We start from the raw sequence: 13,726 nt of genomic DNA on the forward strand, positions 1-13,726 counted from the left end.
AGTCATGGCGTGACAAGAAAGGTGAACCACTTGATATGAATTGTACATTGAGATCCGTAGCTTTGATTGCCCTCCATTTCAAGATCAGTGAGTTCAGTGTAAAGACTGGTATGGAAAAGAAAGAGAATTTATGTAGCTATGCCAACAGAAATTAAATCCTTGTATTTTTTACAAAATATGTTTTTGAAATGCAGCTTTTATATGATGTAGTATAATGCACTTAAATACAGTCGGTTCCGACTCACAAACACCCTGATTAGGGTTTCCAAGGAACAGCTGGTGGGTTTGAACCGCCTCCCTTGTTTATCCCATAACTCTTAACCTACAGCGCCACACCAGGACCCCAATATAACACATATCCTATACAAAAGATAGGAGTGAATTGAATATTTGTTATCATTAAGACTTCCCATCTAATAGAAAAGTTTTAGGGGAGTCAAAAGTTATACACTGGTTTTCAACTGTGTGGGAGATTGACATCCCTAGCCCCCACATTGTTCAAGGATCAACTGTATTTATGGAGTTTTCCCAAGATGAATTCAGTGGGATTACATCAGTAATTCTGTCTCCACATCCACCTGGGAGCTGGGAAGATGTGTTTAACAAAGAATTATTTTGGCTAGAAGGAAACTTATATACTGGTTGACTCAACTCCAGAAAGTGGAAGCAGATAAAAAATTTACTTTTTACCTAGGAATTCAATTTAAGGGGTGGGACAGATAGGGGGATTCCCTTGCCAGCCTTTTGAGATACTTACCAGAGATAAGAATTATATTCCATGTTAAAATTTTAGGTACTTTCATAGCCATGGAAAACATTATAGATGAACTGTGTGTCTTTGTTCTCCTAATGTGTACACTTCTGACCAGCTGGTTTTCCAGATTCTGTTCCGACAGAAGGGGAAATGTTTTCTTTTTTAACTAACTTATACAGAGAGGCTTCAAAAAGTTTGTGAAAGCACGGAATTGATCATGGAACTTCTCCATATACTTTTTGAAGCCCCCTCATATCTCAGCCTGGTGGTCTTATAAAAGATGCTCGGAAGTTTTGTTTTGCTCATCAATTAGAGTAGGCTAGCAAAGTGGTTACAAATCGGGCTGCTAACCTCAAGGTCAGCAGTTCAAATGTACCAGGGAGAAAGATGAGGCTTTCTGCTTCCGTAAAGATTTATAGCCTCGGAATCTCTGTGCAGGGTCGCTATGGGTCAGAACAGACTCGACAGCACTTAACAACGATAGTAGCCAATTAGAAAAAAGCATGTTGTTCTTATTAGCAACCAGATACCTCATGGGATTTGGTTCCTTGGTCTGAAAGTTTCGGGACATGGCTTCATGGGACATCCTAGGTAGCTGTTCAGGCTATATGTTGCATGCGTCTGGGTTTCTCCCACTTCATTGTATGCTGTCTTGGGTTTTAAAAGGTTGCAGGTCACCATTAAGAGAGAGCAGGACCTGGTAAAGGAAGGTCAAAGGTCATATTCCAACTTCTTAGAGAACTGGAAGTTAAGTTGGAAGAGGAAAAATCCCATCTCTGAATTTTAAGGTCAAAGATGTTTATTCAAAGAACCAAAGCAGTACAGGAGGGGAAGAGACTGTGGAGCCAGATCACAGAGGGCACATGTCAGTTTGAACTTGAACATGCTGGTCTGCAAAACTGCAATGTGGGGGGCAAAAATGCAATGTGTCAGGTACGTAGAATACATAAGTACTCTAAAGAGTACTTTCATATATGAGCCAGGTGGTTGTGGTGTGCCGTGGAGTCGGTTCTGACTCATAACACCCCTGTATAGGGTTTCCAAGGCAGAAGTCTTTATAGGAGCAGAAAGCAGCTGGTGAATTCGAACTTCTGACCTTGTGGTTAGCAGCCCAGTGTGTACTCAATCTGCAGGTCCCTACAGAGTGACGGTTCCTAGGATGCCTTTCCTCGGGAGAGTCACTGGCCGCTGCCCCATCAGTCCCGGCTCCAGGGACACAGAATGACCCGTCTGGCTTTGGACGCTCATCACCTTGCTGTTTCCATCTGGGGTCTCTCGTCAGCCAGTGGGTGAGAGGACAGCTTCTAGGGTCAGGATTCTGGCCTGCCGTGCTTGCTTCACTGTGACCTTGAGCCAGGCATGTAAAAGCTCATTCATGAAAGGGGCTGGTGGTGTGTCTGCCTCCCTCTGGGTGATCAGGATTCGATGAGAAAATACTTGTGAACGCTTCTCCAGGACGTGGTGCTGGTGGTGGTGTGGTGGTGTGCCGTTACGTGGGTTTCACCTCATGGCGGTCCTATGTGTTGCAGAAAAGAACTGCTCCAAAGGACTTTCTTGACTGTCCTCTGAACAGAAGGACCAGAAGGTCAGCAGTTTAAACCCACCAGTCATTTCCCGGGAGGAAGAGGTGGCAGTCTGTGTCCATAAAAAGGACAGCCTGGGAGACAATGCAGGACAGCTGTCCTCTGCCCTATTGGGTTGCTGTGAGTTGGAATCGACGTGACAGCTACAAGAATCTAAACAGATTCTTGTACATCACCAGGCCTTTGCTTCCTTGGTACTGCTAGGTGAGATCAAGCTGACCAACGCAAACTGTTTGTGCCAACCTATAGTAAGCACTGACCAGTGATTGGGCCATCTCCAATGACCTCTGAGGAGTCTTCTGAAAAGCAGAGATTTTGTGTGCCTGTGAAAGACTGTGTAGTGGACATTGACCATAATAAGGCCATTGGCAGGGCAGTAATGAGGAAATCAGCCCTGCTTCTTCCTCCCCGAGAAGTAAACTCCAGAAACCCCCTCTGCTGATGCTTTAAGGTGGCCTGGGAGGGAGATAAGACAGTTGGATGGAACAGGAAGTACTTGCTGCCACGGAATCTGTCATCTATTTGGGGGATAATTCCAAAAGACTTCACCTACTCTGTGCAGTTAACTCTGTTTTGCAGATGAGGAAGTTGGCCTCACTGGCCTAGGTCACTCGGGTAGATGGACACAGCTTTATCTGACCCCAAGGCCAATGCCCTTTTATGGTGGCCCTCAGGGGAAGGAGTGTGAAGAAAACTGGTATGAATGAATGTAGCTGCTGAAGCAGCTGCCTGGCTTCATGGAACCCCCGAGTTAGTTGGTCTGGTAACTTACTGAGTGCGTCTGATCTTCAGTTTCATTGTGTAATTGTTGTTGATGCTGATGTTAGTGTCATCGAGTTGTTTCTGACTTCTAACAACACTGTATAGGGCTTCCAAGGAGTGGCTGATGAGTTTGAACTGCTGACCCTGCGGTTCAATCTGACCTTTTGGGCCATTACTTACCTTACAGCGCCACACCAGGACTCTCATTGTGTAGTGGCTGGGGTCTTAGAGGGTTGTGAGTGGCCATCCAAGGCTCAGTCGGTCCCCGTTCACCTGGAGCAACAGTGGAAACAGAAGCAGGAGGAGGTGAGGCAATGGACTGTGTGGCTAGTTGCCTTCATTGTGCCATAAGACCAGAATTGGATGGTACTCAGCTACCATTGCTGAACATTTTGATCAAAGTTTCCATAGAAGAATCCTGATCAAACAGTTGGTTAATACAGAAAGCAAAGTAGGGAGGGAGGAACCCCAAGAAGATCACCAAACAGATATAGGATGCTTGTCTTTTAAAAAGAAAAATAGTATCTTATGATACCATGGAAGAAATCTGACCCCATGAATGTGGCAGATAAAATCATGCTGCGGTCTGAAAGTGGCAGTTTGGAACCTGAAGGTTAGACATAAACAGAGAACTCATCTGTAATCTAGACCGAGGCGAAAGACCATATCCTTTCAGGGATTCAAAAACTCTTAGCAGATAAGATTCAATTAAAGCAAACCTCAGTCAGTAACCTTTGGACCCACATTTCTCAAGTAACCTAAGCTTAGTTTTTACTTTCACTTTGCTTCTCCCAACTTTAGACTAGAACTTGGGGAGACCGGTTGGCAAATCAATCTAATAAGCAATGCTCAGGCCCCAAATTCTGGGACTGTGGCATGGAAGTCTGAGGACTGGGTGGGAGATCCTGGAGAATTCCTGCCTTTCCCTGAAACACAGGTTGTTGTTATGTGTCCTGGAGTCAGTTCCAACTCCTAGCGACCCTGTATATATAGGGTTTCCAAGGAGCAGCTGGGGGTTTGAACCGCCAGTCTTGTGGTTCGAAGTCCAGTGCTGACTCTACAGCGCCACACCAGGATCTCAGGTTAACTGCTTATAAAACAAGGGCACAAAACTTGACTCATTTATTCCTACGTATTGAACAGCTGTTCGGATCATTGGTGATTCAATGATTTTCAAAGTGATAAAAATCCGTCATTCAACATTTTGTTTTCTGCTCTCTAACTGAAGTCTGATGTTCCAGCGACAGTGTGTGTTTCAAACTTGTGGTAAAGTGGACAGTATCTAAGGAATAGAAGGAGCTGCCTTAGTTTTTTCACTGCCCTGTTTGTTGGGTGCTGCAGGATAATGCACTGGACAGCAAGGTCGATTTGAACCACAAGGTCGGCAGTTCAAAGCCATTAGCCACTTATACAAGGTTACTCTGAGCCAGGACTGACTTGACAGCACTTAACAACAATAATTTGTGTCTTTCCCCCGTTTTAACAAATGGCATTGAATTATAACATCCATAGAGAAAAAATACACATCTTTAAGAATCTTCTCAACTGACATACCCATGTAACCTACACACAGATCAGAAACAGAATATGACCAAGATCTGAGAGTCCTTTTATCCCTCCTCTTCCAGTTCCTGTACCACTCAGCACAGGGAAAACCAAAACCCCAGGCATCATTTCTCATACCACGGATTCGAGTTTTGAACTTCATAGAAATGGAACCATAGAACAGATACCCTTTGGCATGGTTGCTTTCAGTATTGTATAATATTTTATGATATCACTGTACATTTTATCTGTTCTACTGTAAATAGACATTTGAATTCTTTCCTATTTGGGATTGTAACAGTGCCCTACAGCTTCCATATCAACGCAACACAAACTACTTGACTTACAAGAACAGAACTGAGTTATTGCTTCATCTTTCCAGAGGCGAAACGTCTGAAATCAGGGTGTCTGCTGTGTCTGAGGGCTCTGATATAGAATGTGTTCCATGTCCCTCTTCTAGCTTCCGATGATGACCAACAATCCTGGATGTTTTTTGTCTGCCTCAAACTTTCCATGGCCTTTGGCTCTCTGTGTATCCCTGTACGTGTGCTCTTCTTCTTTCTAAGACACCACTCAGATTGGATGAGGCCCCACCCTACTCCAGTATGACCGAACGTCAATGTAACTACATCTTCCCAGACCCCATAGCCAAACAAGTTCACATTCACAATTACCAATGGTTGGCACTTCAACGGTTTCTTTGCAGGGGGATCCAGTTCAATGTATAACAGAGACTACTGCTAAATAATACTGCTGTGAACATTTGCAGATCTGTCTTTTGGTAAATATGTGCTTGCATTTCTTTGGGGTGTATATCCAGGAATGGAATTGCTTCATTGTAGGCAGTTCACTTTTAGTAGATCCTGCCCATTTTCCAAAACAAATATAGGAAGTTGGCTCCCATCAGCAGTTTATAATTATTTTAAGCGCTAACCATGGTGGACCATGCCCAGTTTCTTTGACGTTGTAGTCATTCTGGTGCACAGGCACTGGTGGCTCATACGGATTTAAATTTGCATTTTTCTGGTATCTAATGAAATGTATCAGCAGACCTTGTGCCTCTTTAATTTGACAATCATCTGTCCAGCCCAGGTCACTCTCGTTCACAAATGTAATTGGTAGATTTCTTGGTGTCACCAATAGTTGTAAAATCAAGAGGTCCTTCCTTACTCTCCAGATTTTTGGCCCCTGACTAGCTTTATATTTCCCCAGTAGGATGAAGAAACGTGCTCCATCGCCACCTATCAAGAACAGGGAGGGCCAAGAGGGTGTGCCTGCACATCGGTATAACATGAATTATGAGAAGGTGGGCAAATGCATCATCATTAATAACAAGAACTTCGATAAAACAACAGGTAGGTGTTTTAGACCAGTCTAGCTTTTCATGGTCTAGCTCTCCCTTTTCCTTCACCTTGTTTCACGACATGTGTTTCCCTCCAGGGGAAATCAGGAACTTTCAGGGAGAGCTGTCAGTGGTTGTGTTAGTCATTGTGGTACTTTGACCACAGGGCTAAGAAAAAGAGGGGGAGTGTAAGCGCTTCTAAACCCTGGACTAGAGTTTAGAAGTCATTAAAGTGGGGCTCATCTTTCGAGGGCAAAAGCTTATTGATGTATATATATAAAGAGAGGTTTATATCAAGGAGGTGGCTCAAGGAAGGCTTAGATCAAGGAAAAAGTTGTAAACGTGGTCAGTCCCAGGTCAGTGGGTCAGATGTCCGACCAGAGCTTTCAGACTCAACATAGTTGATGAACCAAGATTGGTAGGTCAAATGGCCAGGGGGATGGCAGGTCCGGCAGGTAAGAAGGCAGGCGCCTGATGTGACCATGTCCTTTGGGGTCACACTTCATTTGCTCCTTTAAAATGTAACCTTGGAAGACATTCTCTGTACTCAGAAGATTTACCCTGGAGCTGCATTTAGTGCCTGAAATGCCCTTTCTACTCCACCAGCTACCTTCCAATTGACTCCAACACACAGAAACCCCACGTGTGTCAGAGTAGAACTCTGCTCCGTAGGGCTTTCAGTGACTGATTTTTTTTCTTCTGAACATAGATTGCTATGCCTTTCTTCCAAGTCGCCTCTGGGTGTACTTGAACATCCAACGTTTAGTTAGCAACAGAGCATGTTAACTGTGTGCACCTCCCAGGGATTTCTGATGAAAGTCACACCGTGGTGTTGGGGGAGAGGTTGTTCATCCACAAACTTGCCGCTTGATTCCCACAGAAATGGATACCCGGACAGGAACGGACAAAGACTCTGAAGCACTTACAAAGTGTTTCCGAAGCCTGGGTTTTGACGTGACCGTCTACAATGACTGCTGTTGTGCCAGGATGGAGGAACTGCTTGAACAAGGTGTGTGCTTTTACCACTCCTCCCTCTGCCTTCTTCTGTGTTGGAGAGGCGCAGAACCCATGCTGGCCTCAAGAGGGCGCTCTGGCAGGGCAGAGGAGTTACAGCGCGAGATGTCTTTCCTCCCCTGTCAGTCCATACTTGTCTTTTGAGTAGGCAGAACTCTTTGAGGATGCTTAGATACCTCCGTCCAAAGATGACAGTTTAAATGCCTGAGCCACGGTTTCTGTATATTTGGAATACTCTCAGTTTCAAAAGGGTCATTCTTGGGAAGTAACAAGTCTATAAACCCTATCTGTCCAGAATGGAATTTAAGTATAAACTCTTCCCTGGTTACAGATAGAGATAGGCGCATAGGTGGGTGCATGCCCCCAAGTCAATTCCAGCCCATAGTTGATTTTATGTACAACCCAACAAAACAGCGCATCCCCAGCATGGTCAAATCTTATCGTGGTGGCTGTGGTACTGATCCATCTCAACCTAGGGTCTCCCTCCCTCTTGGTAGCAGGTATTCGTGTTGTTAAGTGCTGTGGAGTCAGTTCCAACTCATAGAGACCCTATATAGGGTTTCTGAGGAATGGCTGGTGATTTTGAACTGCTGACTTTGGAATTCAAACTGACCTTGTGGTCCAGTTCTTATCCTCCAGTGCCACACACCACTGGAGTTCCTTTAAAACTCCGCTTGCTCTGTTGAAATACGTTATTTTTTTTGTAGCGCACAGTCCCTCAATTATCTCATTCAATACTTAGCACAACCCTTAGAGTGTTGGGAAGCAGAATATCATCATTGCCAGCTTTTTCAGCACAGGGTCAGACTTCAGAAAGGAGAAGAGACACACAGCCAGTAGGGACAGAACCAGTCTCTCACCTCTGGAAGAGATGTGTTCTTTATGACTTCACACTATCTAGTGCATGTTGGAAAGTAAGGGCCACATAAAGTCCAGTGCCCTTGCTTCTCCCACCCCCAGCTGTATCTCCCATAGTCACCAGAAGCTGCAAGGATAGAAAGGAACCGTGCCCCTGGGACTCGGCCAGATTGGTGTTCTGACTTTTCAGTGTTCAAATCTCCTCCTTACAGCATCAAAAGAGGACCATTCCAATTCGGCTTGCTTTGTCTGCATCATATTAAGCCATGGAGAAGAAAACTATATTTATGGGACAGATACATTGATACCAGTAAAGGATTTGACTGTGCATGTTCGGGGTGATAGATGCAAAACACTTTTAGGGAAACCCAAACTCTTCTTCATCCAGGTAATCACTTTTCCATTGAAAAAGGGCGGGAGGGGACGTGGTTCAACAGTTACTGGGAATACATCATTTTTACAAGTCCACATGCTATTTCTGTTGGAGCCTGCAAATTTGAGGTTTTGTTTTTCTTTCTACCTTTTAAGAGATTGGCATATGTACACGTGAATCCCAATACTTGGCATATATGTATTTGCAATGGGTCACAACTCTAAAGTTTTCTTTCAGCACTTCGATATTGGTTTTCATTAACTCAGATGAAATTCACGTAACATAAAGTGACTAATTTAGTGGTGTCCTGATGTGACACTGTAGGATAAGTACTCAACCATCAGGTAAATTTGAACCACGAGGTCGGCAGTTCAAAATCGATGACACTTAACAACAACAACACATTTAGTACACTCCTTGGCAGTACGGTGGCTCCATACGATAAGCACTGGACTGTGAACCACAAGATCTGCAGTTCCAGCCCTCCAGCCACTCCTCAGGAGAAAAACATGACCTCATGTTCCCACAAATACAGGGTCACTAGGAGTCAGAACCGACTAGATAGCACTTAACAACTCCAATAGTGCAGAGCCCTGGGGGCGTACTAGGTTACCAGTTGGACTGCTAAGTGCAGCCGCTTTGTGGGAGGAAGAGGAGACTTTCTGCTCCTGTAAAGATATACACCCTCGGGAAGCCTGTCTATACACGGGTGCTATGGGTCCAAACCGACTCAACAGCACATAGCAACCACAGTGCGCTCACTCTTCACGGGCGGAAGCTGTGGCAGTCTGCTCCCATAAAGATCACCACCTTGGAAAGTCTATAGGCCAGTTCTATAGGGTCACTAGGAGGAGAAATTAGCTCAGAAGCAATGGAGTTTTTTGTGTGTGTTATTTTTGGGTTTTTTTGGTTTGGTTAGTAAATTCCCAAAGCATTTCCATCACTCCACGACACTCACAAACCCAACACCTGGCAACCACCAGTCTGCTCTATGTCTCTACAGATTTTCTGTAAATAGCACCGCTGTGAACATGTGAGTTGTTGTTAGGTGCCATCGAATCGGTTCCTGCTCATACAGCTCTCCACTGCCCAGGCTTGTACCATCCTCACAGGTTTTACTGTGAGCCCATTACTGCTGCCACTGGGTCAGTCCATCTTGTTGGGGGTCTTCCTCTTTTTCCCTGACCCTTCACTTTACTAAGCATGGTATTCTTCTCCAGGGACTCGTCCCTCCTGACAACAAAGTACCGTGTGTACATATGCTTATTTGAGTATTGCTGGGTCATATAATTCTATAGTTAACTTTTTGAGGAATCATCAAACTGTTTTCCATAGCTCTTGTGCCATTTCATGTTCCCACAGGCAAATGTGAGCGGGTTCCAATGTCCACAGGCTCACCAACGCTTGCTACTTTCTGGATTTTTAATAATAGTCATCTGAGTGGATGGGAAGTAGTATGGCGTGGCTTTGATGGGTATTTTCCTAGTGACTAATGATATTGAGTATATTTGGGTGGAGTTGCTGGCCATTTGTGCATTTCCTTTGAAGAACGCTTTTTTGCTTTGCTTAGTGATTTAACATAACTGATCTCGTAGTACATGCCAAGTACAGTTCTAGCAAAGCGTGAATGGCACACAGGTGGCTGTTCCCGATTCATGAACCATCTCTGCTTTGATTGCAGGCTTGCCGAGGGAAAGAGTTGGATGATGGGGTCCAGGCCGACTCAGTGGTTGTCAGTGACACCGATGCCAAAAGCCCTCACAGTATTCCAGTGGAAGCTGACTTTCTCATTGCTTATTCCACAGTTCCAGGTATGAAGTCAAACAGATTGTCTACTAACCATACCATTCCAATCCAGCATCAAAATGCAACCTCCTGTTCATACTCAGAAATTAACACAAACACAGCGGTTTGGTAGTGGTGACTATGAGCCGTAGAGTCACTTCCAACTCATAGCCACCCCAGACAGGGTTTCTGTAAATCTTTACAGGTGCAGAAAGCCTTATCTTTCTCCTGTGGAACTATTGATGGGTTTGAACTGCTGACCTTGCGGTCAACAGCCCACTTCATAACTCACTATGCCGCCAGGGCTCCTTACAGAGTGCCTTAAAACAATACAAATGTATTATCTTCGAGTTCTTAGTTCAGAGATCTGCCACAGAATCCAGGTGTTGGTAAGAATGGTCCTTTCTGGAAGCTCTAGGGCAGACCCCACTGCCTTTATTCACTTCTGCGTTGACCTGCAGCTCTCTTATTTCATCTTCAGAGTCAGCGACCTCATGTCTCCTTCCTTCACAAACCAAGAAAGGGTGTCTGCTTTTACAGACCCCTGTGACAAGTCTGTGTAATCCAGAATCATCTCCCCACCTCAAGGTGCATAACCTTGAATCACGTCTGCCAAGTTCTTCTTGTTGTGTTAGGAAACATATTCATAGACTCCAAGATAAGGGTGTGGACATCTTTTGTGTGTTGGGGGGGAAGGGGGGGCATTAGTTTTCCCACTGCAAGAATGAATTCACTTTTCTTTCTAGGAGTGCTGAGTATTCCCATTTAGTATTAGTATTGCTATTGTTAAATCTAAGAACCCCTGGTAGTGTAGTGGGTTATGAGTGAGGCTGCTAACCACAAGGTCAGAAGTTAAATCTACCAGCTGCTTCGTGAGACAAGGATGAGGTTTTTCTGTTCCTGTAAAAATTTATAGCCTCGGAAACCTTACACAGGGTCACTATGAGTCAGAACCAAGTCAATTCTACTCAATCATCACCACCACCACCGTTGTTAATTATGAGTCCTGGAGTGACACTGCAGGACAAACAAACCCATCAGTCACTCTCAGGAACCCTACACAGGGTCACTTTGAATCGGAACCAACTCGATGGCACACAACAGCAACAATGATAAGAATCACATTTCTATAGTGTGTTAAGTTTGTTGCTAGATGTCATCAGCTCAGTTCCGACTCTTAGCCACCTGCAGACACTGTCTCCTTCCCTCCCCCCCGGTCCTGTACCATCCTCACAGTTGTCGCTGTGTCTGTCCATCTCCTTGGGGGTCTCAATTGTACACAGTGCTTCTCCTGCCGACTAGCACATACCATTTGTACACTGATTGTAGATTGTTGGGAAAGTGATTTTACAGATGGGGGAACCGTGCAATGAGGTCCACTTCTGCACTATGCCCAAGGTCAGATAGGGATTTCGGGACACAATGAGTCCCAACTTGAGTCTCTTCTACTTTACACTGAAGGCTGTGAACAGAGACCAGAAAAGGCCCATAATCAGCAAGCTTATCATTTACCAAACACTATATTTGTTGGGTAAAAACTGTCACCAGCTTAGAATTCTTCTTGCTCCTAGTTTTGTCAGCTGCTCAGTACACCTGGAAAACCAGATGAGAACAAAAGCGTCACAAGATTTAAGGATTTTATTGTTATTAAGTGCCATCAAGTAGGTTCCGACTCCTAACGACCCTTTATGGTGTTTCTGAAGAGTGGCTGGTGTGTTTGACCCACCGCCCTCACAGCTAGCGGTCCAGTGCTTATCCTACAGTGCCGCACCAGGATCCTAGAAAATAGAAAATCATTTGATCTTGCTGCTCTTGATGGGGTCCCTGGATGGTGCAGATGATTAACACACTTGACCGCTAACCAAAACATTGGAAGTCTTGAGTCCATCTTGAAATGCCTCAGAAGAAGGTCCTGGTGATCCAGTTCTGAGAACTCAGCCACTGAGCACAGTTCTGTGGCACACTTTGGACCGTCATGAGTCAGACTTTACACAATGGCAGCTGATAAACTCGTCCGCGCTCATGAACGGTAGCTGTTGTACAGCAGTCATGTGGTTGGTGGGAAGTGCCATCGAATTAGTTCTGACTCATAACCACCTTGTATAGGGTTTCCAAGGAGCGGCTGGTGGTTTGGACTGCCAACCTTGTGGTTAGCAGTCCAGGGCTTGTCCTACAGCGCCACACCAGGACTCCAGGAGCCATATAGTTGCATAAAAAATCCCAGGCGTGTTGTAGGTGCTGTGAACAGATAGATGATTAAAGTTGGGTGATCTCTTCTGGGGATTCCTGAGTCCCTGGGCCCCTGGGTCTCTGTTCCTGCAGTTCTTTGCCTTTTCTAGCTTCTGGGGGCTACCTTCTGAATTGGCTTGTGGCCCTCTTGCTCCTCACTGCTAGATTCCTTTCCTGGTTGCACTAATATTCCTTCCTCAGCTCGTGGACATCCTCCTAGGTACATGTCCAGTGTCTTTTTTTGCCTGGCCCTTGCTCTGCCTGTTGGACAGGACCCAGCCCAACCCAAGACCAAGCTTTCTCTGCCATAAACATCTTTTGTCCTAGCAGAGCCGCCATTCAGAGCAACAGTTCTCCAACTTAAGGTCATTCTGCCCAAGTCTTGCCTCCAGATTTCTTCAGCAGACTCTCAAGTTCTCTGTGTCGCCAGCAGCAGAAACATCTCTCACAAATTCTCCCAGTGGTCCTTTCTCTGTGCTTAAGTTACAAAGCATTCATCCTTCAAAAGGGTTGGTAAGGAATTCCAGAGTTCTGCAGTGGGTTTTATGACATTTCCTTGGAAAAACTTCATGTGCACATTTGTCTCACACCTGCTTAGGTATCAGATGTATCACGTGGGTGCCCCCATCAAAACTGATAGAATATTCCCTGCCAAATCCACCCACCCTGACCCTTAATGATAGTCTGTGTTTGGGAATTCCATGCTGTAACACAAAAGCATTTGTTGGGCATCTTTACGCAGCCCTGTAGATAGATCTAAGCATGGCACTATAGGATCAGCACTGGACTGCTCGCCACAAGGCAGTCCAAACCCACCAGATTTTCCATGGAAACCCTACACAGTGTCGCTATGAGTCAGAACTAACTCCATGGCATTTAATAACAGCAACAATATGTCTAGGATGCTTGTACTCTAAGCACACCAGTAAGTGTCTTATAACTGACTTGTGTGCAAACCAGAGTGAAGTAGATTGAGGACTGCTGGTGTGAAGGCCCCAGAATGCATTCTCAGTGCTGAGTTTGAATCCTCTCCTTTCCCTCCTGTTCAAGGGTACTACTCTTGGCGGAACCCAGGAAGAGGCTCCTGGTTCATCCAGGCCCTCTGCCGCATCCTGAATGAGCACGGGAAAACACTGGAGATCATGCAGATTCTCACCAGGGTGAACAACATGGTGGCCAGAGACTTCGAGTCCTGCTGTAGCGACCTCAAGTTTGACAGGAAGAAGCAGATGCCATGTATACAATCCATGCTCACGAAGGAACTCTACTTCTGAAAGAGCCACACCGCGGCACACTCCCGCCAGGGTTCATTAAGGGGTTCGGTATAATTTTTGAGGCCCTAAGTGATTTTAATTTCAGGAAAATGTATTGATTAAATAGGGAAGAGACTCTCTGGTGCTATCTTGTGTTTCTCTGATTTTTCAGAAACTTCTTTTGACATCACTTGATGACTTAGCAGTGTCCTCTTAACATTAATGTGT

The 13,726-nt window shown here is 45.1% G+C and overlaps 1 protein-coding gene across 1 annotated transcript; it reads left to right on the forward strand.

Moving 5' to 3' along the window:
* The first annotated feature begins 517 nt into the window (after window positions 1–517).
* CASP7 (caspase 7, apoptosis-related cysteine peptidase) lies at window positions 518–13,519 on the forward strand. Its single transcript, XM_006831485.1, has 6 exons — window positions 518–564; window positions 5,857–5,999; window positions 6,867–6,995; window positions 8,071–8,246; window positions 9,913–10,042; window positions 13,296–13,519. Exons 1-6 carry the CDS (start codon window positions 518–520, stop codon window positions 13,517–13,519), a joined length of 849 nt encoding a protein of 282 aa, XP_006831548.1.
* Window positions 13,520–13,726: the final 207 nt, after the last annotated feature.

Source organism: Chrysochloris asiatica, unplaced genomic scaffold (genome assembly GCF_000296735.1).
Source record: "Chrysochloris asiatica unplaced genomic scaffold, ChrAsi1.0 scaffold00003, whole genome shotgun sequence".
Taxonomy (NCBI): domain Eukaryota; kingdom Metazoa; phylum Chordata; class Mammalia; order Afrosoricida; family Chrysochloridae; genus Chrysochloris; species Chrysochloris asiatica.

Coding starts and splice junctions, on each gene's coding strand:
- CASP7 (XM_006831485.1), top strand. CDS start 518: ATGGAGTTTTCCCAAGATGAATTCAGTGGGATTACATCAGTAATTCT. Junction 6,000..6,866: donor GAACTTCGATAAAACAACAG/GTAGGTGTTTTA, acceptor TGATTCCCACAG/AAATGGATACCCGGACAGGA. Junction 6,996..8,070: donor GGAGGAACTGCTTGAACAAG/GTGTGTGCTTTT, acceptor TCCTCCTTACAG/CATCAAAAGAGGACCATTCC.